Source organism: Phallusia mammillata, chromosome 3, assembly GCF_965637545.1.
Source record: "Phallusia mammillata chromosome 3, kaPhaMamm4.hap1.1, whole genome shotgun sequence".
In the NCBI taxonomy this organism is placed as follows: domain Eukaryota; kingdom Metazoa; phylum Chordata; class Ascidiacea; order Phlebobranchia; family Ascidiidae; genus Phallusia; species Phallusia mammillata.
Window position 1 is genome coordinate 550,258 of NC_137254.1, and position 22,287 is coordinate 572,544.

General features: G+C 40.9%; 3 protein-coding genes across 7 annotated transcripts in view; all 3 read right to left on the reverse strand.

The window, feature by feature from the left end:
* Positions 1–1,351, reverse strand: part of LOC145220625 (multidrug resistance-associated protein 1-like) — a 35,848-nt gene extending 34,497 nt beyond the window's left edge. For all 3 annotated transcript variants that reach the window (XM_080087828.1, XM_080087829.1, XM_080087830.1), the window contains exons 1-2: positions 1,201–1,351; positions 73–249 (exon numbers count right to left, since the gene is read on the reverse strand). In XM_080087828.1, coding sequence (XP_079943954.1) covers positions 73–249; positions 1,201–1,239 — 216 coding nt within the window. In that variant the 5' untranslated portion in view covers positions 1,240–1,351. The remainder of the gene's footprint in view (positions 1–72; positions 250–1,200) is intronic.
* Positions 1,352–4,330: 2,979 nt separating this feature from the next.
* On the reverse strand, positions 4,331–22,071 carry LOC145218121 (uncharacterized). Its single transcript, XM_080085519.1, has 17 exons — positions 21,967–22,071; positions 21,423–21,528; positions 20,987–21,109; positions 19,377–19,496; positions 18,079–18,200; positions 17,379–17,508; positions 16,211–16,321; positions 15,506–15,634; positions 7,298–7,337; positions 6,817–6,988; positions 6,562–6,731; positions 6,027–6,198; positions 5,904–5,971; positions 5,661–5,844; positions 5,328–5,471; positions 5,156–5,261; positions 4,331–4,805 (listed from the first exon to the last, which is right to left on the reverse strand). The coding sequence occupies exons 1-17, from the start codon at positions 22,069–22,071 to the stop codon at positions 4,678–4,680; spliced, it is 2,130 nt and encodes a 709-aa protein (XP_079941645.1). The 3' UTR covers positions 4,331–4,677.
* On the reverse strand, positions 11,975–13,651 carry LOC145220627 (alpha-tectorin-like). 3 transcript variants are annotated; one of them, XM_080087832.1, is made up of 4 exons: positions 13,363–13,651; positions 13,129–13,298; positions 12,839–13,010; positions 11,975–12,582 (listed from the first exon to the last, which is right to left on the reverse strand). In XM_080087832.1, exons 1-4 carry the CDS (start codon positions 13,477–13,479, stop codon positions 12,511–12,513), a joined length of 531 nt encoding a protein of 176 aa, XP_079943958.1. In that variant the 5' UTR covers positions 13,480–13,651; the 3' UTR covers positions 11,975–12,510. The 3 variants fall into 3 exon arrangements, with proteins under 3 accessions (XP_079943958.1, XP_079943960.1, XP_079943959.1); XM_080087834.1 differs by having other exon boundaries at positions 12,518–12,691; XM_080087833.1 differs by having other exon boundaries at positions 12,518–12,696.
* Positions 22,072–22,287: the final 216 nt, after the last annotated feature.

Genomic DNA, 22,287 nt, shown 5'->3' on the forward strand with positions numbered 1-22,287 from the left:
TTGAATTCGTCCACTAAAATTTTTGGTATCAAGCATTACTTCTGGCCCAACTTATACTGAAAGGTACCTTACCAGTTTTGCTTTAAAGAGGGGTGAAACTGGTATGTAGGAAATTCCTGAATTCCGTGTAATGAAATAATATGGGATTGCAAAAATCCATAAATACACACAAGGCACCAGGTCAAACACAAGTTGTTGGTAGCAGTTGCTGAAAGTTGGATCGGTTGAATTCCATACTGTCTGTGCATCCTAAAAATCACAAGTAGTATTTTGAAAGCTATGTTATAACTTATACATGGCTTGGGCAATTGCATGGTTTTAACTAGTGATGTGCCTCTACCAGATTTTGAAGCGAGTACCGATACCACGTACCACATGTATATACCTTTGATAACGATTACTGAGGGTTCCTCTATTTTTAACTTTTTCTTTTCCAAGAAACAAAAAATGTAAAATTTATTGCTTAAAAATCTAGAGTCTTGAAAATTTTCTTTTAGCAAAATTTTAAAATACATAAACAAAGAAATTTTTGGATTGTATAGTTTTTTTCTGTTGTGGCAATTAGGACACACTTTTTGTGTACTAAAAGCAACAACATTTTTGCTACTAAAGGCAACAAAATGAAGTGGCTTTGGGTCAAGTAACAGATGTGACGGTCAAGTAACAGCTGTGACAATCAATCAATCAATCAATGGTTTATTTGTCACCGTTTCATATAACAGTAACAAGCATGGCTACTGGCTCTTAATAAAGGAGAAAGATTAGTGGCACTTTGAAATTTGTTATTTTGGGAGCAAAGAATAAAAGTATTTTTACTCTCAGGTTTAGAAGCACCCTACACAAATGCCAGTCTGCAGAACATGGCAGTTTCCCAACGAGATCTTAAGGCTACAGAACCAACATGCCCTGTATGCGCACATGCACGATCTTAAGTTTGTGTGCAAGACCAATTTCAGCAGGCGCAAAACAAGTGATAGAGGCCAAGGCAGGACAACTAAATGCTTTTGGTACAAATATCCATATGCAACCAAAAATATTTGTGGTGCAATTTTTTTCAAAATAAATCGCTTGTGCAGCTGTCATTTACACTCTGCATCTGCAGGCTGGCATAAACGATTTGTCACATATAAAGTATTTGGAGACAAACGTTACATAATCTGTTACATCATTTAACTATTAAAACCCTATAAATTTACTTACAAAAAAAACTTCGCCGCCACAGAATTCTGTAAGGGTCATTTTCCACCAAAATATTTTACTTTTAGAATATCACAAAAAGTAACAAGCAATTCCCATTTTTCTTGCAATAATAGAATTACCCTGAATCCTATCTCTGTAAAAGTCAGAAATTTTAAGTTAATAAGAATTTAAATGTCATTGTAAGCGGTTCAGTTTAATTTGCAGGATTTTCAAAATTTTTTTGCTTCGAAAAATAACTGAACAATGAATTTTAGCAACAATTTAAAATGCAAAAAAAATCTTTCACATATTTTATAAAACCCTCGGAAAACTGCTAGTGTGTAAATTCACCAAACTTATAATGCACAGCAGAATAAAATACCACTTTAGAACTTAGAAATATAAACCACGAAAAAATGAGAATTTAACAAAAGAAAAGTCGAAAATCGAAATGTGCTTTACTTCATGGTTGAGTGATTTCGGTAAGTTTTAATTTCTGTGACAAAATATCAATCACAATTTTGCAAATTAATTTAGAAAAGAACTTCTCCCAACAAACCATAGCCTTTTTTGTGTATTAAAATAGCAACACGAAACACTAACGCAATCTTTGTAAACATAAATTGAAAGAATAGTTGTTAGGTTTTTATTCATCTTTTATTCTTTCAAATTATCAGGTCTTCTTGTTTCTTCCAAAACTCTAGATGCGAAAAGTTTCCATGAGTTTCTCAATAAACTGTTGGACCTTTAGTCGTTTTTGCCAACTCGTTTTTACCAAATTTAATTTTGTCAGGCAAACTGGTTAACGTAACAAAAGCCTTGTGACGCAACAGCCGACAAGAATATAAATGTTCCATTGGATGAAGTCGGTTGCTTGCTTGCTGTGTATGTTGCAATCAGTTTAAATTTTATCTCGTAGTGTGCATGTGTTCTGCCGACAGGTGTAATAAGTATCGAAGCTTTCAAACAAAGATTTTATTGAAGTAATGTTGTTTCCATTTAGCAGCACGTAAAGTATCAATTACTTATAGTGACAGGGTTTATTTCAGCTGCCTACTGTTTTATATTTGCTAGTAAGTTTGATTTTATCCATTGTTGTTAGTTTCTATTTCCAAACGTGAGAATGTTTGCTTACTGTTCAGTTTTTGTTCTGCTTTTACAGACACCTTAGGTCTCTTATAAAACCTCTGTGGCCAAGCTGTTTGTATGTTGCGTTTATTGTGTGCCATTTTCTATAGAAAACACAAGTTGTCCGACCCATTGTATGCGTCATAAAGCCTCATAAAGCGTGTGCTTCAATACTACAGCGAACCGGAAAGATTGCCTTCTTTCTCTGACTCTCGTCTTATGCGGCGTATTCGCATATGGTGTTATTCTATTCAGATGTACCTCGAATAAACACCTCGCTACACCAACATCACTTTTTATTTGTTTCCAACTTTAATTTTCCCAATACTCGAGATGGGACGGGACTCCATGAGAGTCTCAATAAACTATTGGACCTTGGTCGTTTTACCAGCCGGGTTTTACCAACTTTAACTTTGTCTAACAAACGTAACAATTTATAAGCTATTACTGCCAGGCATAATATCAAGTTTGTAGAGCTCTTCTGGCAAATGTAATTTTATTCCGACGTTTCGACGTCCTATACAGGTCGTCTTCATCAGGGTAAATAACACTCAATGCGACTAGTACAGTGCACGATAAACAAAGGAAAAAAGAATGGAAGGCAAGCACGTTACAACGCAACAAAAACACCGCGCGATAACGAATGATTGGGCCTCTCATCTTTAAGCAGGTGCCTGTAGCACGCTGAAAGCATCACGTCTGTTTTGATGTTTATTGTGTTGCCCCGTTGGTGAATATTCCATGACTCAAGAAATAGTCTTTTCCTGTAGTCAGGCTCCCGGGCCACAACAGACGCCGCATTGAAATCAATACGGTGGCCTTGTGATACCGCGTGATTGGAGAGGGCCGACTTCTTCGCGTCGCTATTGGCAACATCCCGTTGATGTTCTTTTCGGCGGGTGTTGAGTGACCTTCCAGTCTTCCCGATATATATTAACGGACACTCGGCGCAGGGAATAGAATATGCAACACCACGTTGTTCAAAGGTGTTGATTGGATCTTTCGGGTGACTCAGCAGCTTGCGGAGAGTATTGGCAGGTTGGACGCCAACCGCTACGCCGAAGTCACGCAACATACGCCGCAGAATATCCGTCTTACATTTATTACACTTGCCAGAAGAGCTCTACAAACTTGAAACGTGACAATTGTCCTGTGATGTAATAGCCGACAAGACAATTAGTGTTCCATTGAATGAAGTCAATTGCTTGCTTGCTGTGTATGTTGCAATCAGTTTATGAAATGTCTCGTGTTGTTTGCATGTATATTGACAGTATACTGACAGGTGTAATAAGTATCGAAGCCTTTAAGCAAGTATTTTATTGAAATCATGCTGTTTTCCTTTTAGAGGCAAGTAAATTATAAATTACAGATAGTGACAGAGTTGACTTGAGCTGCCTACTGGTATTCATTAGCTGGTGGGATTAGTTTTACCCACAGTAGTTCATATTTCTAAATCTGAGAATGTTTGTTTTGCTGTTTAGGATTTGTTCTGTGTTATAGACAAACTATAGTGGCTAAACAGTTTGTATGTTGCGTTTATTGTGTGTCATTATAATTAAAGTCTACATAAAACACAAGTTGTCCAGCCCATTGTTACGCGATAAAACCTCATGGACGCCATTTGTGCCCAAATTAATACAGTGGGTATAGGAAAAACACATTAATTGTCGGATTTTTACAACCTGTAGAGCTGGAAAGCCGAATTTGGTTGGTTTGTCAATTAAGTTCGCGTTTTAACTTTCCAGTCTGAAAATTCTGTCAGTTTATGTATTTTTTCCGATACCAGTTGTATTAATTTGAGCACAAAATGGCGTCAATGAAGGCAATAAAGACTCCATGACGCAAAAAATCGGTTGGGCATTTTGTGTTTTATACAGACTTTGATTATAACTAAGTTTATGACTTTATTGCTTCTTGTCAGTTAAGATAGTTGCAACTAGTGATGCAAGTTTCGGTTGCCCGATACGAAACATCATAAACTAACTAGTTGTTGTATTTATGAAATACGAGACACGTTGTCTGCAATATATTACAAGTTTAGTAAAGCTTACGCATTGTGAAAGTTATTTCAGTTTGTCAAAATTAAGTTTACTCGCATCAACAACACAAGGTTCAGTTCAAAACATCCATAAGAAAGGGACCGAATATTCGGTTTTGGTCCAAACCATTTTAGCGGGTTCGGTGCATTACTAGTTATAACCTAGCAACCTGCAACGTAGCAACAAGTCAAATTAGGTGGGTTATTTTTGTATTTGAACAACGGCACAAAAGAGCAAAGTACTCTGTTTATATGCCCAATATAATGATCAGTTTGTCTTTTTTGGATGAGATTTTCATCCAATAATTTCATTTTCTTCTTTCCCGTTTCACCTAAATCTGCATCTTCTTCCCACCTCTTCTTTTCATTGCCATGACAACAGTGAGAATAATCAACATCATCAGGCAAAGACTCGAGATTAGAGAGATCTCCATCAGTGTACCAATGCTTTGGTTGACTTCTGCCAAACAAATGTATTTTGTTTGAACGTCGGTAAAGCATCACGAAAATGGCCGAGTGGTTTGTTCAACCTCCTTGTGTTCACAAGGTAGTGGGTTCTAATCCAATCTCGATTGCTTGTTTTTCCTTAAACAAGAAACTTCAACGACATTGTTGCAACCAAGTGGTTCCCCATGGGAATTTGCTGGTAATTTCGGAATTAAAATTAAAGCATTTTTCAATTCCCGACAAAAATAATGAATAGTTACGAGCGAAACACACATTACCAGCAAAGTTCGAGCAACATCATTAATTGCACAAGATCCTAAAAAGTATATTTCAACGCATTATGAAGAGCAAAATATATCTTACCAACACAAGTCTTTCCATCTTTCATCATGAAATATCCTTGAGGACAATAACAGTAAGCTACACCTGTCGTGTCGATACCACACATGTGAGAGCATCCCAATTCCTCCTAAACAACAGTTTGAAAACGTTACATCCTACATATTTACACTTACAGCGACAACAGAAGCTTTACCTTGTTGCAAACAAGTTGGTCATCACTATCAAGTTCAGGTGCAAGGACAAAAGGTCCGAGAGAGATTTTCTTTGTTGCATCATCAGTTTCGTCAGTGATGGATCTTTTGGCTGGTTGCGACAACGGTTCCATAGGTGGACAGTCCTGATCAAATACAGTTTTAACACGAGATGTGCAAATTTGGTCACAAACGACATTTGTTATATATCACCAATTGGCATATGTAGCCAAGTTAACAAAACAATAGTGTGCTTAAGGATATTTTGGTTGACAAAGCAGCTTTTTTTCATTTGAATCACAAATATATTTATATATGGAAAACAAACTTCATACTATTTTGCAGTCGTTGTCGTCCGTTTCTTGGCAGGTATTCATTTTGCATGTAAGCCATATCTCCTGTCTCGAATCTTGGGAACCAGCCCAGCTGAATGCCCGAAATGAAAAGTCAAACTTTCGTGAGTCGGTCACGTCGTAGATGACATTCCCGTCCATATCAAGAGGATCAGGCGCAGCACATCTGTGAAAAAGAATTAAGTTGAAGTGGAACTTTCCTCACCCTGAATTACAAGCGCTCACCCTCCGATGACAACAGGATAAACAGTTTCAGTTTCGTTCTCAGTTTTCCCCAGAAAACAATAAATTCCCTAAACATCCAAAGTACTGAAACTGGGTTGGTATAAAGTGTATTTGACATTCTACCTGCAAAGCCAAGTTGGTGTCGGCTTCCACATCGATGTTAACACCAATGTAAACAGGAGATCCAATTGTTATCGTTTGTTCAGTTTCAATTGTAGTAAAACTGTCCGATTGGTAACGAGCCATTTCCATGTTGAATGATGACGATGTTTTGCCCAAATCCATCTCAACGTGGCTGCAGAAGAGGATTTAACCGGTTAATATTTGTCACAGTGCAACAGCCCGGCCTAAAAGTAACTTTATACCGAAACACGTTATTGAATTATACGCAGGTACAGGCTTTTTTTTAAGGTTTGGTTTGGGTGACCGCTAAGTAGTTTTAAGAGACCGCAAGTGTTTCATTTAAATACCAAAAAATAGCCAAGTCCAAATTTTGGGAAACCGCTGGAGAAATGGTCCCCCAAAACACCTTAGAAAAAACACTGCAGGTACACGTTTATCCCTTGGATTGATACGTTCATGCTCGCATGTCATGATCCTCACTCACAAATCACAGACACATGTAAATACAAACTAAATTAATGTCCGGTTTTCAAACCTGATCATTGCCAACAGAGGTTGATCCATTGTCGCTATCCCTGTACGGTCGTAGGCGCATTGAAACTCTACGACCTCTGTTTCCCCATTGCGAGTTATTATGTGTGGCGACGAGCCAGCAGCGACACCAAGCGAAACTTTGTAAGTTACCACAATTTCTGTGTCGCTCTCCTGGAATTGAACAAGAAAACATAAAAAACATTTTCCTTGGCTAACTTGCAAAGCCACATTTTACACTAGTAAACTCGGTTCTTACGTTGATGTTTGCAGCACATTGTCCAAATCCAGCCAGGAAATGCATGTTATACACATCAGCCTGGTTGTCCTTCACTGCAAAGCAATTGTCCAGTGGTGTCGAATCGTCACCGATCATTTCAAGCTGTTCGCCGGCTCCGGGTAGCTTGGATCGGACGTAACTTCCTGTGAGGCTGCAAAAACAATCAATGCACACAACATAAAAATAACACAACGAAAACATTTAAAGATTTGATAAAAATCATACTTACTGAGCTCACTTACAGAGAAAAGGAGGCTGCGAAAACAGCCAAAAACAGAAATAAATCGTATTAAATGATGAGAAGATTATTCAACTTTCTTACAAATGCACGTGTTAAAAAAAGTCACAGGTGTTTGGTAGTTTGAAAACTTTTAAACGCATATGAGTAATTAAAAAAAATAGTTATGTTGTGAACTCAAAATCCAGATTGCAATCCAATTCAGTTAAACTAGAAACTAACTTTGCCGAAACTCCCGACGTTGCGCAGTTGGTTGTGATCTCTAAAAAACAAACAAATGTTTGAAAAGCAGCTACAAAAGCCTAAATAAGTTCGTAAGGTTGGTGGTTCTAATTCCAGCTCGGCCTCTAAGATGACCCAGTGGTTAGTGCAACCGGTTTGCAATCGTTAGGTTGGTGGTTGTAATCCCAGCTCGGCCTCTAAGATGACCCAGTGGTTAGTGCAATCGCCTTGCAATCGTAAGGTTGGTGGTTCTAATCCCAGCTCGGCCTCTAAGATGACCCAGTGGTTAGTGCAACCGCCTTGCAATCGTAAGGTTGGTGGTTCTAATCCCAGCTCGGCCTCTAAGATGACCCAGTGGTTAGTGCAATCGCCTTGCAATCGTAAGGTTGGTGGTTGTAATCCCAGCTTGGCCTGTAAGATGACCCAGTGGTTAGTGCAATCGCCTTCCAATCGTAAGGTTGGTGGTTGTAATCCCAGCTCGGCCTCTAAGATGGCCCAGTGGTTAGTGCAACCGCCATGCAATCGTAAGGCTGGCGGTTCTAATCCCAGCTCGGCCTCTAAGATAACCCAGTGGTTAGTGCAACCGCCATGCAATCGTAAGGCTGGCGGTTCTAATCTCAGCTCGGCCTCTATAATGACCCAGTGGTTAGTTTAACTGTATACAATCGTAAGGTTGGTGGTTCTAGTCCCAGCTCGGCCTCTAAGATGACCCAGTGGTTAGTGCAATTGCCTTGCAATGGTAAGTTAGGCGGTTCTAATCTCAGCTCGGCCTCTATAATGACCCAGTGGTTAGTGCAACTGCCTTACAATCTTAAGGTTAGTGGTTCTATTTTCAGCACTGCCATGACTGGTACCCAGCAGGGTTATTAGTGGTTATTTGAGCTTGGTTTCTTTGTTGGAACTGCAAACATTGCTTGTCGGTTTAAAATCAAAACACATCAACAGCCATGAGCAAAAGCGCACCTGTTCCTGGGCATTTTGCTTCATCTGCGCTTGAGCCAATACAATCGAAAAAACCGTTGCAAACTAAATGGCCCGGAATACATGCACCAGATGAGCATGCGAATTCGCCAGGTGCACAAATACCTGTGAATGTTGAAATTTAAATACGTCAACTAAATAACTAAAGTTTAGAAGAGAATATGAGTTAAGTCGAGTTAAGTTAAGTTGAGTCGAGTTAGGTTAAGTTGAGTCGAGTTGGGTGATGTTAATTCGAGTAGAAAATGTGACAATATCTTGTATTTAACAGTAAACCGAAAACTAAAACAAACGGTTTTTTTTTGCGGATGAAAAGACAAAAACGACAAAAAGATTCATCACAAAACTTACCATCGCAATCAACTTCATCAGTAGAACAATCGACATCACCGTCGCAATTCCGAAAGTAAAACAAGCATTCTCCGTCGCATGGGTACGAGTAGCTCGGACAAACTTGCCCACTTCCTGTTAACCAACAAATATAAGCTTAATTTCATACATTATTTGGATACACTGTAGCGGTGAAGTGGATAACTCGGTGCCTCACGCTCGCAAGGTTGATGGTTCAAACCTTGTCAATGGTGTTGCTAATTCTCATCTGTTAGCGCAGATATTTTTTGGTAGAACTACTCACACCTTAAAGAAGACGAAATAATTCTTTAACTATACTCACTGAACTTAAGAATATAGTACACGGGTTTGGCTCTGGAGCACAATAGACCCGGAGTTAAATTCTGATAGGTGGCGCAACGAAGCGTAGCCTGAGTCAGCAATTATTGCCACTGCAAACATCTCTGCTCCGTTGCACCACCTACCGGAAATTAGCAGACATATGCCATGCGTTCCGGTAGAGCTACTAACACATGAACTCGCATTTCCGGTAGGTGGCGCAACGTAACGTTGGCGTTTGCAATGGCAATTGCACTGAAGCATCCATTATGTTTTTTACCATCGCAAACGCCTATACTCCATTGCGCCACCTACCGGAATCATCAAACCTGTGCCGTCAGTTTTTTTGTCTTCGTAACTCTGCCGTGAAACTGCGCACAGCCGAACCATAGAAAAGATAATAATGCCTTACACATTTTTTAAATAAAAAAAATGCCGATCAAGGTGGAAATTATGCTTATATTATATATTGCTCAACCATAAAAATATGTACTATGAAACTTATCTGTAATTAGATAAAAAAATCCGTTTTGTTCAAACTTTTATCAACTTTCTTACCGTGTTTTATGAAGAAGATGACAGATAATGCCAGAAACTTTAAACACATTGATGCCATAGTTATATTTGTATAACACAATATCAAAACAAATCAAACAACCGACTCTATACTATATACGTATTTGAATACTATATACGTATATTACTATATCTGATACGGTAAATAAACGTATTTGAAAATCGTTTTAGTTTCTGGTATACTTCTAAACACACTGTGGTATATAACCTACCAGCATCTCCACTATAATAAACCGCACACCTTACTATGGAGGTACACACTGACAAGCGGCGCCGTACAGGAGACGGAATTTATTGTCAGATACAAAACCAGGAAACCGCGCGCTGCGATCGTAAAACAATTGTTGAGTCACAATCCTAATCGAGCTGCATGGAGCTAGGATGCACACACAAGGTATTTTATGCACCAAGTATTATATATGCAACTGTGTATATAATCGTTACATTGTACATAACTGTTCCCTGGTCGGCTTTAAAACGACCTAGTGGGTAATAAAATGGGCTTGCAATCGTAAGGTTGGCGGTTGTAATCCCAGCTCAGCCGTTAAAGATGACCCAGTGGTTAGTGCAACTCTCTTAAAACCGTTACGTAGTTGGCTTGAATTGAAGTAAAATTATTGAACTAACCGTCAAATACCATTTTACCAAAGTACCCAAACTTTCTAAACAAAGACAGATTATCATACAGCTTTAATATTGCCGATTACATATGTTGAAAGTAGATTGTCGAATCGTATTGATCGGGTAATTGGAACCGATATAAATAAGTGCTTTGAGCCTTTTTAATAATATAATCACATACATTACAGTTTTACGTCGATGCTAAGTTTTTTCACGTCGCAAAAGCCGGGAAAGGCTCGTCGGCGTCAAGTCAGTAGGCGCTACAACACTATAACGACGGCGGTGTATGGGAGACCTTTGTTCGAAACAGTGTGAAAATAAAAAACTTCCATTGGGGTCCTAGTTGCCTCGCAAACGCCGTTCATTCAGTTCAGTTCAGTTTCAGTATATATTCAGTAATCAGTACATAGGTATTATAGTTACGGAAAACGGAGTTAGTAAGTAAAGTTTTACTTTTGAGGTGACCAAATATAAATATATATGATATATTTGAAAAAGTATGTTTGTAATGTGAATGTTGATTGCAGGACTTTATGTTCGCAAGATGCTTACTTTAAAACAACTACAGGCAGAGCTCAGAAGACGTGGAGCAAAAATAACAGGAAGAAAGCACGAGTGGCAAGAAAGGTTTAAATTTACATTAAGACATGAACTTTATTTTATCTCAATAAATTACTGTTTAAAAACAAGTAGGCTACCATAAAGCATCATTATTTTATGTGTTTAGATTAGAAGCATATGAAAGGAATCTTGATTTTAAGGGAACACCGGTCATTAAACCCCCTGCTTTGCAACCAAACTGGCCAAATCATGGATTTAAACAATTGACTCTAGGACATAGAGACCAACTACCCACCATTTTAACAGCACAAGTTGAAAACTGCTTTAGACAAACGATGTCAAGGCCCTTACCAAAGGAAAGTTAATGTTTGAAAGCAAAACAGTCACAATGTGTATGCTGTCAATAAACTTTACACATGAGCCTGGAGTTTTCTATGAAAAAGAAAGTAAGTCCAGTTAAAAAATTTGTGGGATAACATAAAATTTATGCAGATATCATATTACATTCGGACTAAATTAGGAAAACATGAGATTCTTAACACAGAATGTGAGTGTCCATCTGGTAAGCATGTAGCAGCAGCAATTTTTTTAATTCAAACCCTAAAAAATTTGGGAAGTTTGCATTTGGAACCAAGCTGCACCGACACGTTGCAGACTTTTCACAAGCCTGCTCATTCTTATCATGGTAAGTCCTATTTTATTTTGTCTGGCAAAGCGGCTTGCTAAAAATTGGTTCCTACATGTGAGATATGTTTTGCAGGATCACCCAAAAGGGCACATACCATTATTTCGCGAGACAATCCTTCTGTTGATTCTGACCCCCGCCCATTTAAATTGCGCAAACAAGGTGGATACCAGAATCATGTTCCCAATTTATTGATTAATTTTTGTGCCAATTCAAACACAAATGTTCCTTTGCGTTATTTGTACAAGCGGGCAAATCTTAGGACTGCTACATTTGACCATGACTATCTGGAACGACCATTTACTGAATACTGGATTGATAGCTTTCTGAAGGTAAGCAAGCATTGTTTGCCACTTATTAAAAATATTTGGATGTGATTTTGTTTGTTTTTCAACTCACCACACTGTCTATTTGTAAATGTACACAAATATATGTATGTAGATTAATTCAACAAAAGAAAGTGTGATAGAAAGGCAATCCAGGAGCCAAATAAGAAGTGAAGTGTGGCACTTGCAACGGGAATGGCGACTCACTGCAAGTAAATTTGGTGAAGTGTCTCATGCGACAGAAAGAAAGGATTTGCTAAAACTGTCTGAAAACATTTTGAACCCCCCAGAGTTGAACACTGCTGCAGTTGTTTATGGCAGGAAATATGAGTCATCAGCTATCAACTGTTTTGAAAAAAAATATTCTATCCATGTCAATCACTGTGGTTTGTTCATAAACCCAAAATGGGATTTTCTTGCTGCTACTCCAGATGGTGTTATTGATGAACAACATATTGTTGAAGTAAAATGTCCATATAAAATGCGAAATGATACTGATATTAAGCCTGGAGAGAATTGCTCATTTTTACACTATAATGAACACCAAAAAATCACTCTCAAGCCATCCCATGGCTATTATAGCCATGTTCAAGGCCAGTTAGCAATATCTGAAAGAGAACTTTGTTTTTTTATTGTTTACATCGCAGAAAGTGAAAAGTTGTTTGTTCAAAAAATTAAATTTGAGTCGGTCGCGTTGTAGATGACATTGCCGTCCATATCAAGAGGATCAGGCGCGGTACAATTGTGAAAAAGAAATAAGTTAAAGTGGAACTTTCCTCACCCTGAAATACAAGTGCTCACCCTTCGATGACAACAGGATAAACAGTTTCATATTCATTCTCAGTGGTCGCCAGAATACAATCTTTTGCCTAAACATTTAAAGCAGGGTTACTTACCCAGGGGTGCACGCACCCCCAAGGGGTGCGAGGACTGTTCCCAGGGGACGCGGGGATGCTGAATCATGAAGGTTGGTTAGGTCTATTCTATACAAATACAAAAACCAAGGGGGCTGCGAAAATTGGTTGGTTATTGAAACGGGTGCAGCAAGGAAAAAAAATGTTAAGAACCACTAATTTAAAGTATTGAAACAGAGTTGGTATAAAGTATGTTTATTTGACATTATACCTGCAAAACCAAGTTGTTGTTAGCTCCCACATCGATGTTAACACCAATGTAAACAGGAGATCCAATTGTTATCGTTTGGTCAGTTTCAATTGTAGTAAAACTGTCCGATTGGTAACGAGCCATTTCCATGTTGAATGATGACGATGTTTTGCCCAAATCCATCTCAACTTTGCTGCAGAAGAGGACTTAACCGGTTAATCACAGTACGACAGCCCGGCCTAATAGTAACGGTTTACCGAAACACGCTAAGAAATGTTTTAATGTACAGCCAGACCAGAACGATTTCAAACCTGATCATTGCCACTAGAGGTTGATCCATTGTCGCTATTCCTGAACGGTTGTAAGCGCATTGAAACTCCACGACTGCCGAGTCCCCGTTGCGAGTTATTATGTGTGGCGACGAGCCAGCAGCGACACCAAGCGAGACTTTGTATGTTACTACAATTTCTGAGTCGCTCTCCTAGAATTGAACAATTCAGTAAAAAAGCTATTTTAGTACTGTTTGAAGCTGTAAACAATCTTACGTTGTTGTTTGCAGCACATTGTCCGAATCCAGCCAGGAAATTCATGTTATACTCGTCAGTCTGGTTGTCCGTCACTGCAAAGCAATTGTCCAGTGGTGTCGAATCGTCACCGATCATTTCAAGCTGTTCGCCGGCTCCGGGGAGCAAAGATCGGACGTAACCTCCTGTAAGGCTGCAGAAACAGTCAAAGCACACAACATATTGATGCTAAGAAATGATATGCACATCGTCCAATATTTGTGCTGTTTAACACATAATGAACAACATGTCAAACTGATAGTTTAGCTAACCTCGCTGTAACTCCGGTGCTTGTGCAGTTGGTTCTGATTTCTGCAACTAAAAAACATGGCGTGAAAACCAAATACAGTAACTACACTAAGTGAGGGCGGATTTAGTACTAACGGCTTTTCAGGTGTTAGGTTCGTGGTTATAATCTCAGCTAGTTTTCCAATATCAGTTCTGAAGAAATACATGAGTATTGCCAGCAGAGGGGCACTTTATTATCCCACTCAATTTTAACACAGTTTTAGAAGGCGATTAGTTAGGGCAGGGGTTCTTAACCAGGGGTGCACGCACCTCCAAGGGGTCGGAGAACTGTTCCTATAGGAACACCCCCTATAGGGAGTGCGGGGATGTTGAATCATAAAGGTTGGTTAGGTCTATTCTATATAAACACAAAAATCCACAGGGCTGGGAAAATTGGTTGGTGATTTGAAAGGAAAAAGGAAAAAGGAAAACAGGGTAAGAACCACTGAGTTAGGGTTTGCAAGGTATGCGGCTCTCGGAGGCCATTTTAATGTTATCCGGGAGTTTAGTGACCCGTTCTCTAGTCAGTGAAACCGCCATGCGATTCCAAGGTTGATGAATCTAATCTCAGTTTGGCCGTTTCGCAAATTTATTTGCATCGTATATATGCCTTAGCACAAATTGGTAGTTCGTGGTTACGGCATAAGTGGCACGTGGCAACATGCCTGTGACTGCCTTGGTCTTTCTTTAGGCTCACGTTGTGTTCTGTGCCTTGCAGTTTTATTGAAAAAATTTGTAGTGCAAGGCCCATTCTTTTTTGGAGACTGTGCTCTGTTTAAAGAAACTATTTGTTCCTAACCCGACTGACAGCTTCTGGGTATCAGCCGAAAAGCTCAAAAGGTTATCTTTTTCAAATAATCGCGCACAAGAAAGTATTGTAAACACGAGGGGCCTCTAATAAGAAGACCAAGTGCTTTCCGCCAAAAGAGGTTGGTGGTTCTAATCCCGGCGTTATGTTTAATGACCTAATGCTGGTGTTACATCGCTATTGTACATATTATTATGTTTCTATGTTTCCCGCCAGTAGCCTTAACTCACTTGTATGGCGAAATGTTGTGCAACCTGGTGACATTATCTATCACACAATCGGTGCTTATGATGTTACAACCTTGGCATTGTTTTACTGAAGTCACGTCTCGTGGCTGCCTCGTGTTTATTAGCGACTGGACGTTATAGAGGCAGCATGCTTTAATTGACTGGTTATATTTGTTCCGTCGGTAACGAATAGGAAATTTGTGCTAACTGAACTGTTGCCGGTCGTCCAATGTGTAATTTGTGCATTACTGGCTCACGGACCCCGCCGTCGTCAGCCAACTTCCTGTTGCTGTAAATAACTGTATTATTCCGGTAAGCCTTGTTGCTTAAAGTCTCGCAGTTCGTTACTAATGTGTTTTGGTGATGTTTATTGAATTTGATGCTGTATTTGAAGAACCTAAAATCTCCTGATCGCTTTGAATGTTACTGTGACTCTGGTCCTATAATAGTTCGGTAAGAGTCAACTGTACTGATTTTCTCGTCTGTTTCTTTAACTAAATTAATGCATATTTGCAGAAACCGCATTTGCCTTTGTGCTCGTCTTGCTGCTGAACCCTCGAGCGCCATCTCTGTCCGTAATTGCCTAAAAGAATTCGTTATTTTGGCTCTTGGTGCCTTGGAGTTGTTGAGCGCGAGGAAAGGCGCGTTGAGAACCTTTCTAGGAATTTAAGCGATCACCCCTGCTGTGCTGTCTGGGCGCATAGAGTCACGCCCTCTACCAATTAAAAGACAGCGCAACAGCTGGTTTATTATTTGACCTGGATGTCTTCTAGTTTGAATTGTAAATTTGATTGTAACAAACCTTGTTCTGGAGAAGTACAATTAGCTTCGTCGTCGTCGAAATCCCAGCAGTCATGAAATCCGTCGCATACATAATGTTGAGGAAGGCAGTAACCAGATCGGCATTGATACTCGTCAGGTCCACAACCAGCTGTTAAATGTTGAGGAAAATATATAAAGCACGTTGAATGTTAAAACGGTGATGAAAGAAGGGAAAATACTTTGCGAGTTTAAATGACTAATGTTAAATGTAAATGTAATAAGCGAAAATAGTTACGCGGTTACCCGGATGGTTTTAGGGCTAGCGGAACAATAATGGGGCTACCAGGGTAATTAGTGGGGTAAACATGGGGCAAATGGGGGTCAATATGGGACCAGCGGAGTAATTATGGGGCAAGTATTATTATGGGGCAATCGGGGTAATTATGGGGCAATCGGGGTAAGTATGGGGCAATCGGGGTAATTATGGGGCAAGCGGTGTAAGTATGGGACGATCGGGGTAATTATGGGGCAAGCGGTGTAAGTATGGGACGATCGGGGTAATTATGGGGCAATCGGAGTATTTTTTGGCAATCGGGGTAATTATGGGGCAATCGGGGTAATTATGGGGCAATCGGGGTAATTATGGGGCAATCGGGGTAATTATGGGGCAATCGGAGTAAGTATGGGACGATCGGGGTAATTATGAGGTTATATCTACTGTATATTATTAACCGAGGTTTATTACCAAAGCAATCCCCAGCAAGATCGAAATGACAATCAGGTTCTCCACAGGCGGAGTGGATACCACTGCAAGATCCGTCGCATTCAAACTCATGGAGAGGACATTGGTCCACATCTGCAGAATAGAAAATATTTACATAATTATCTGGCAGCTAACTATAGGGCTTGCTGCATGCGTAAACTGACAAGTGGGTTTCCTAACGAGCTTCGTGCAGTCAACCATAGCGCTTGTTACATGCTCGACTTTGCAAGCTTAAAGCGGGCTTCCTAACGAGCTTCGTGCAGTCAACCATAGCGCTTGTTACATGCACGACTTTGCAAGCTTAAAGCGGGCTTCTTAGCGAGCTTCGTGCAGTCAACCATAGCGCTTGTTACATGCTCGACTTTGCAAGTTAAAGCGGGCTTCCTAACGAGCTTCGTGCAGTCAACCATAGCGCTTGTTACATGCTCGACTTTGCAAGCTTAAAGCGGGTTTCCTAACGAGCTTCGTGCAGTCAACCATAGCGCTTGTTACATGCACGACTTTGCAAGCTTAAAGCGGGCTTCTTAGCGAGCTTCGTGCAGTCAACCATAGCGCTTGTTACATGCTCGACTTTGCAAGTTAAAGCGGGCTTCTTAGCGAGCTTCGTGCAGTCAACCATAGCGCTTGTTACATGCTCGACTTTGCAAGTTAAAGCGGGCTTCCTAACGAGCTTCGTGCAGTCAACCATAGCGCTTGTTACATGCACGACTTTGCAAGCTTAAAGCGGGCTTCTTAGCGAGCTTCGTGCAGTCAACCATAGCGCTTGTTACATGCACGACTTTGCAAGCTTAAAGCGGGCTTCTTAGCGAGCTTCGTGCAGTCAACCATAGCGCTTGTTACATGCTCGACTTTGCAAGTTAAAGCGGGCTTCCTAACGAGCTTCGTGCAGTCAACCATAGCGCTTGTTACATGCACGACTTTGCAAGCTTAAAGCGGGCTTCTTAGCGAGCTTCGTGCAGTCAACCATAGCGCTTGTTACATGCTCGACTTTGCAAGCTTAAAGCGGGTTTCCTGACAAGCTTCGTGCAGTCAACCACAGAGCACGTTACATGCACGACTTTGCATAAATGATCAAGTACTGAAAACTAGAAACTGACCCAATAACAATTCGCCGGAAAGACAGTTGACCATAAAGGCCGTGAATACTCACCAACTTGAATTTCATCGCAGTTATCCTCATCATTTCCAGACAAGCAATCCTCAACCCCATCGCAGCGATAATGTTGAGGAATGCAGGCTCCGTTATCGCACTCAAGCTCATTAGGACCGCAGACCGCCGCCTAGCGGAAGAATATCGGAACGAAACTGCCCCACCGTCACAAACTGGGGCCTGGTCGGCACTAAAGCAAAAGTTTGGTGAGCACACGAACTTAATGGGGCGGCAAACCGTCGAAGGGAAGCACTGGAATTCGTGGTATCTGCATCCGTCTGTATCTGAAGTGAAGTAATGAAGAAAAGTTAGGTTTAAGTTAAGTCGAGTCGAGTCGAGTTGAGTCGAGTTGAGTCGAGTTGAGTTGAGTCGATTTAAGTCGATTTGAGTCAATTTAAGTCGAGTTAAGTCGAGTTAGGTCGAGTTAAGTCGAGTTTAATCGAGTTGAGTTAAGTTAAGTAAGAAGTTTGAGCGGCATTCCTCCAGCCCATAAGTGGTTGCCGATAGGTTAAATTAAATAAATGTATCCAACTTCCTAAGTCGGTAAAGTAAAATCCATAAAAAGATTCAATGGACTTGCAATAAAACAGGCAGCTCGATGGCGGACTCATTGTGAGCATGACACATCATTGTGAGCATGACACATCATTGTGAGCATGGCACATCAAGGCGTTAAAGCGAGGATAAAAATCAGACAAACTGAATTACTTGTGCAGTTTATTTCATCGTCCCAGTTAGCGCAATCACGTCTTCTGTTGCATCTCCACTCTGAAGGGATACAGGCTCCAGATCGGCATTCGAATTCGTCAGCCGCACAGTTCCCTACAAGAAGAAACAGAGTTGAATTATTGCTTTGAATCGCCTATAAGCAGTGGTTCTCAAACTGTGGTACGTTCTTTACAAGTGGTACGTCAGGGCTTTTCAGGTGGTACGCAAGTATCTGTCTGCTTAATTCCAGCCACATAAAGAATTGCTTCTCAGCTGAACAGCCCTGTTTTTGCAGAAGCATTGTTTTAAAAGTTGCTAACATGCCGGTTTTAAAAGTTAGCTAGTGTAGTCAAGAAGAACTCTTGGTCTACCTATTTGAACAAGATTTAGGTGGTACACAGCGATAGAAAAAGCCGCCAGGTACGCAATCAGTATAAGTTTGAGAACCACTGGCCTAGTGGAAAGTTGTTTTGTCATGCATCTAGGTTTGTTATGCAATAAGATGGGGGTCGACAGAAATAATAAACAGTTTCAGATGTCAAAATGTGAAAAAGACAGTGTGCCGACTAAAATAGAATGGAGGCTTGCCACAAAAAGATACTTTAACATGATTTCATCAAGTCATCTACAAAAGTTTGGAGCACAAACCGGCGGCGGATAAATCGGGTTAATCTATCAACACCATAACTCACGTCAGCCGTACATTTAGCTAATTTTCGATAGGTGGCACAAAGAGCACTAACACCTATTTGAAACGATATATCTCTGTCTCTAAACCTGCTGACGGTTTGCGCTATTATGGTTGGGGTTAGGTATTATCAACAAAAATTCAATAAAACTAACTTAACACTTGCTTAAAATTTTTAAAAACTTGCTTCCTTACCCAGAGTTGTAAACAGGCCTGAAATTCCAGCCCGGACCCCGGCCCAAACCCTAATTGCTTTTGTGACAGGCCTATCATGATTAAATCCTCAGGAAAAACCAATTTTTTTCTAGACAATTGGTCTTGAACAAGGCGTTTTTGGACTGTTTGACATTAGGTCAGGTCTTGCATCTGGCGACTTAGCTACTTAAATTTATTCGAAAAAATACTGACACAGAGTGTAAAGTCAGGCCAAAATCTAAGCCCGAACCCAAACCCGATTCAAAAAGCCCAGTCTGTCTTACAACTCTGTTCCAACCCTACACCCTCTTCAGCTACTAAATAAATAATTCTGCTCTTTGCCCCACCTAACGAAACTTAGGTGATGTGGGCTTGACATGTTTTAGAAGATTTTTCTTGTTTCTCACCATCGCAATTCTCCTCATCTGGTCCACAAGATGCAAAACCATCGCATCTTCCTGTGTTTAAAACACACGTGCCGTCTCCGCAATCGAACATGCTGTACGGGCAAGACCTGGTAGCAGTTGCTGTCAACAAATATATGTTAGTCATCAACTGTAAATTGCCAAATTGCAATGGTTCCTGCGCATGAACTTTACAGCAAAGGTCAGCCGACCCGGAAGAATTTTTAAAATTGTTTGTTCATATCTCACAGTACGTCAGGCCCATTGAAGGCGCCATACCGAATCAGCCGGTCACCAAGCATTCACTACAATATGGCAAGGCGTAGGCTAGAAAAATCTATCCAGCGGTGGGATTCGAACCCACGACAGGAGTCTTTCCGGGACTTGTTTGTACATAGACGCTTAAGCTCTGGAAATATGACTTGTGAAATTAATAAAAGACCTTTGTATGGTTTAACATCTACTACGACCTGGTCCTGATAGAAGTAGCCGTTAACAAATATATGTAAGCTCTAAGCCAGTGATTATCAACTACGACCAACCACTTGTTTTGGCGGCCCTCACCAGACCTCAGAAAATCACTGAAGGTTACATTTATTATGAAGACTACAACACTAAAACATTTTATGTTTCGAAATTTAACATTTATAAAAGTTTACAATACAGCATATTTAAACTCTACCAATATTCCAAACTATTCATTTACAGTATTAACTTGCCAGTGGTTAGTGCAACCGCCTTGCAATTTGAAGGTTGGTGGTTCTAATCCCAGCTCGGCCTCTAAGATGGCCCAGTGGTTTCGGCCTCTAAGATGGCCCAGTGGTTAGTGCAACCGCCTCGCAATCGAAAGGTTGGTGGTTGTAATCCCAGCTCGGCCTCTAAGATGGCCCAGTGGTTAGTGCAACCGCCTCGCAATCGAAAGGTTGGTGGTTGTAATCCCAGCTCGGCCTCTAAGATGGCCCAGTGGTTAGTGCAACCGCCTCGCAATCGAAAGGTTGGTGGTTGTAATCCCAGCTCGGCCTCTAAGATGGCCCAGTGGTTAGTGCAACCGCCTCGCAATCGAAAGGTTGGTGGTTGTAATCCCAGCTCGGCCTCTAAGATGGCCCAGTGGTTAGTGCAACCGCCTCGCAATCGAAAGGTTGGTGGTTGTAATCCCAGCTCGGCCTCTAAGATGGCCCAGTGGTTAGTGCAACCGCCTCGCAATCGAAAGGTTGGTGGTTGTAATCCCAGCTCGGCCTCTAAGATGGCCCAGTGGTTAGTGCAACCGCCTCGCAATCGAAAGGTTGGTGGTTGTAATCCCAGCTCGGCCTCTAAGATGGCCCAGTGGTTAGTGCAACCGCCTCGCAATCGAAAGGTTGGTGGTTGTAATCCCAGCTCGGCCTCTAAGATGGCCCAGTGGTTAGTGCAACCGCCTCGCAATCGAAAGGTTGGTGGTTGTAATCCCAGCTCGGCCTCTAAGATGGCCCAGTGGTTAGTGCAACCGCCTCGCAATCGAAAGGTTGGTGGTTGTAATCCCAGCTCGGCCTCTAAGATGGCCCAGTGGTTAGTGCAACCGCCTCGCAATCGAAAGGTTGGTGGTTGTAATCCCAGCTCGGCCTCTAAGATGAACAAACCTGGAGCAGTGCAGTTAGCTTCGTCATCGGCAAGGTCATAACAGTCGTGAATTCCGGCGCAGACATAATCTTCCGAGATGCAATAACCAGATCTGCATTGGTACTCGCCAGGGCCACAATTTCCTGTGATAGTTTAAATGAAAAAACATCATTAAAACAACTAGAACAGACCAAATGCAATTTTTTTAAAAATTACGTAAACACTGAGAAGTCATACGTAAAATTATCAAGAAGCGTGCGTTTAGAAATATTTTGAAATAAAATCTTAAATTACGTCCACGGTTCTCAATACTCTGAGCTAAAAGATACACGGCATTATTTGAGTCTGAATCATTATAATGTTTGAACAGTTTCTCTTTCCATCTTCAGGTGGAATAAAACCAACAGAAGGAATGCAACTTGGTGCATGACAACAGCAAAGAAAAAACGAATATACCTGAACATTCTGCAGCGAAGTCATATCTGTAGACTGGAACAGGCTCGATATAAGGAAGTGCAGACCCCGTCACAATTGAAGTGGTGGGCAGGGCAATTTTCGATATCTGTAAAATTAAGTAAGTTGTTTGTTTGCTTAAGCGAGTTGCGTTTGACTTTGCATCCTATTGGCTGATTCCCTAACGAGCTTTGTGCAGTCAACCATAGCGCTTGTTACATGCACGACTTTGCAAGCTTAAAGCGGGTTTCCTAACGAGCTTCGTGCAGTCAACCATAGCGCTTGTTACATGCACGACTTTGCACGCTTAAAGCGGGTTTCTTAACGAGCTTTGTGCAGTCAACCATAGCGCTTGTTCCATGCACGACTTTGCTAGCTTAAAGTGGGTTTCTAACGAGTTTCGTGCAGTCAACCATAGCGCTTGTTACATGTACGACTTTGGAAGCTTAAAGCGGGTTTCCTAACGAGCTTCGTGTAGTCAGCGATAGCGCTTCAGGAGAATTTTTTTCCTCAATTTTTGAAGATAGAAGTAGGAGTAAAAGTTTACCAATTGGATTGCATCCTTCTTCGTCATCTCCATCCCAGCAATCACTCGTTCCATCGCATCGATAAATTCCAGGAATACATGCCCCAGATTGACAGGCAAACTCATCGGGACCACACTGACCTAAATCATAGTGTTATTTGTGTTTACGTGATAAGTTGAATACGTTTATACTCGGATAAGACCCGCGTGAGGCTCGGAATACTCCGGTCATGGGTTAACGTGCTGAAATGCTGAAATGCTGAAATGCTGACGGTTAGGGCTATTAGGGTTAGTCTGAGATTCATAGTAATAATTATAATTAACCTGAAAACCCAGTCCTTT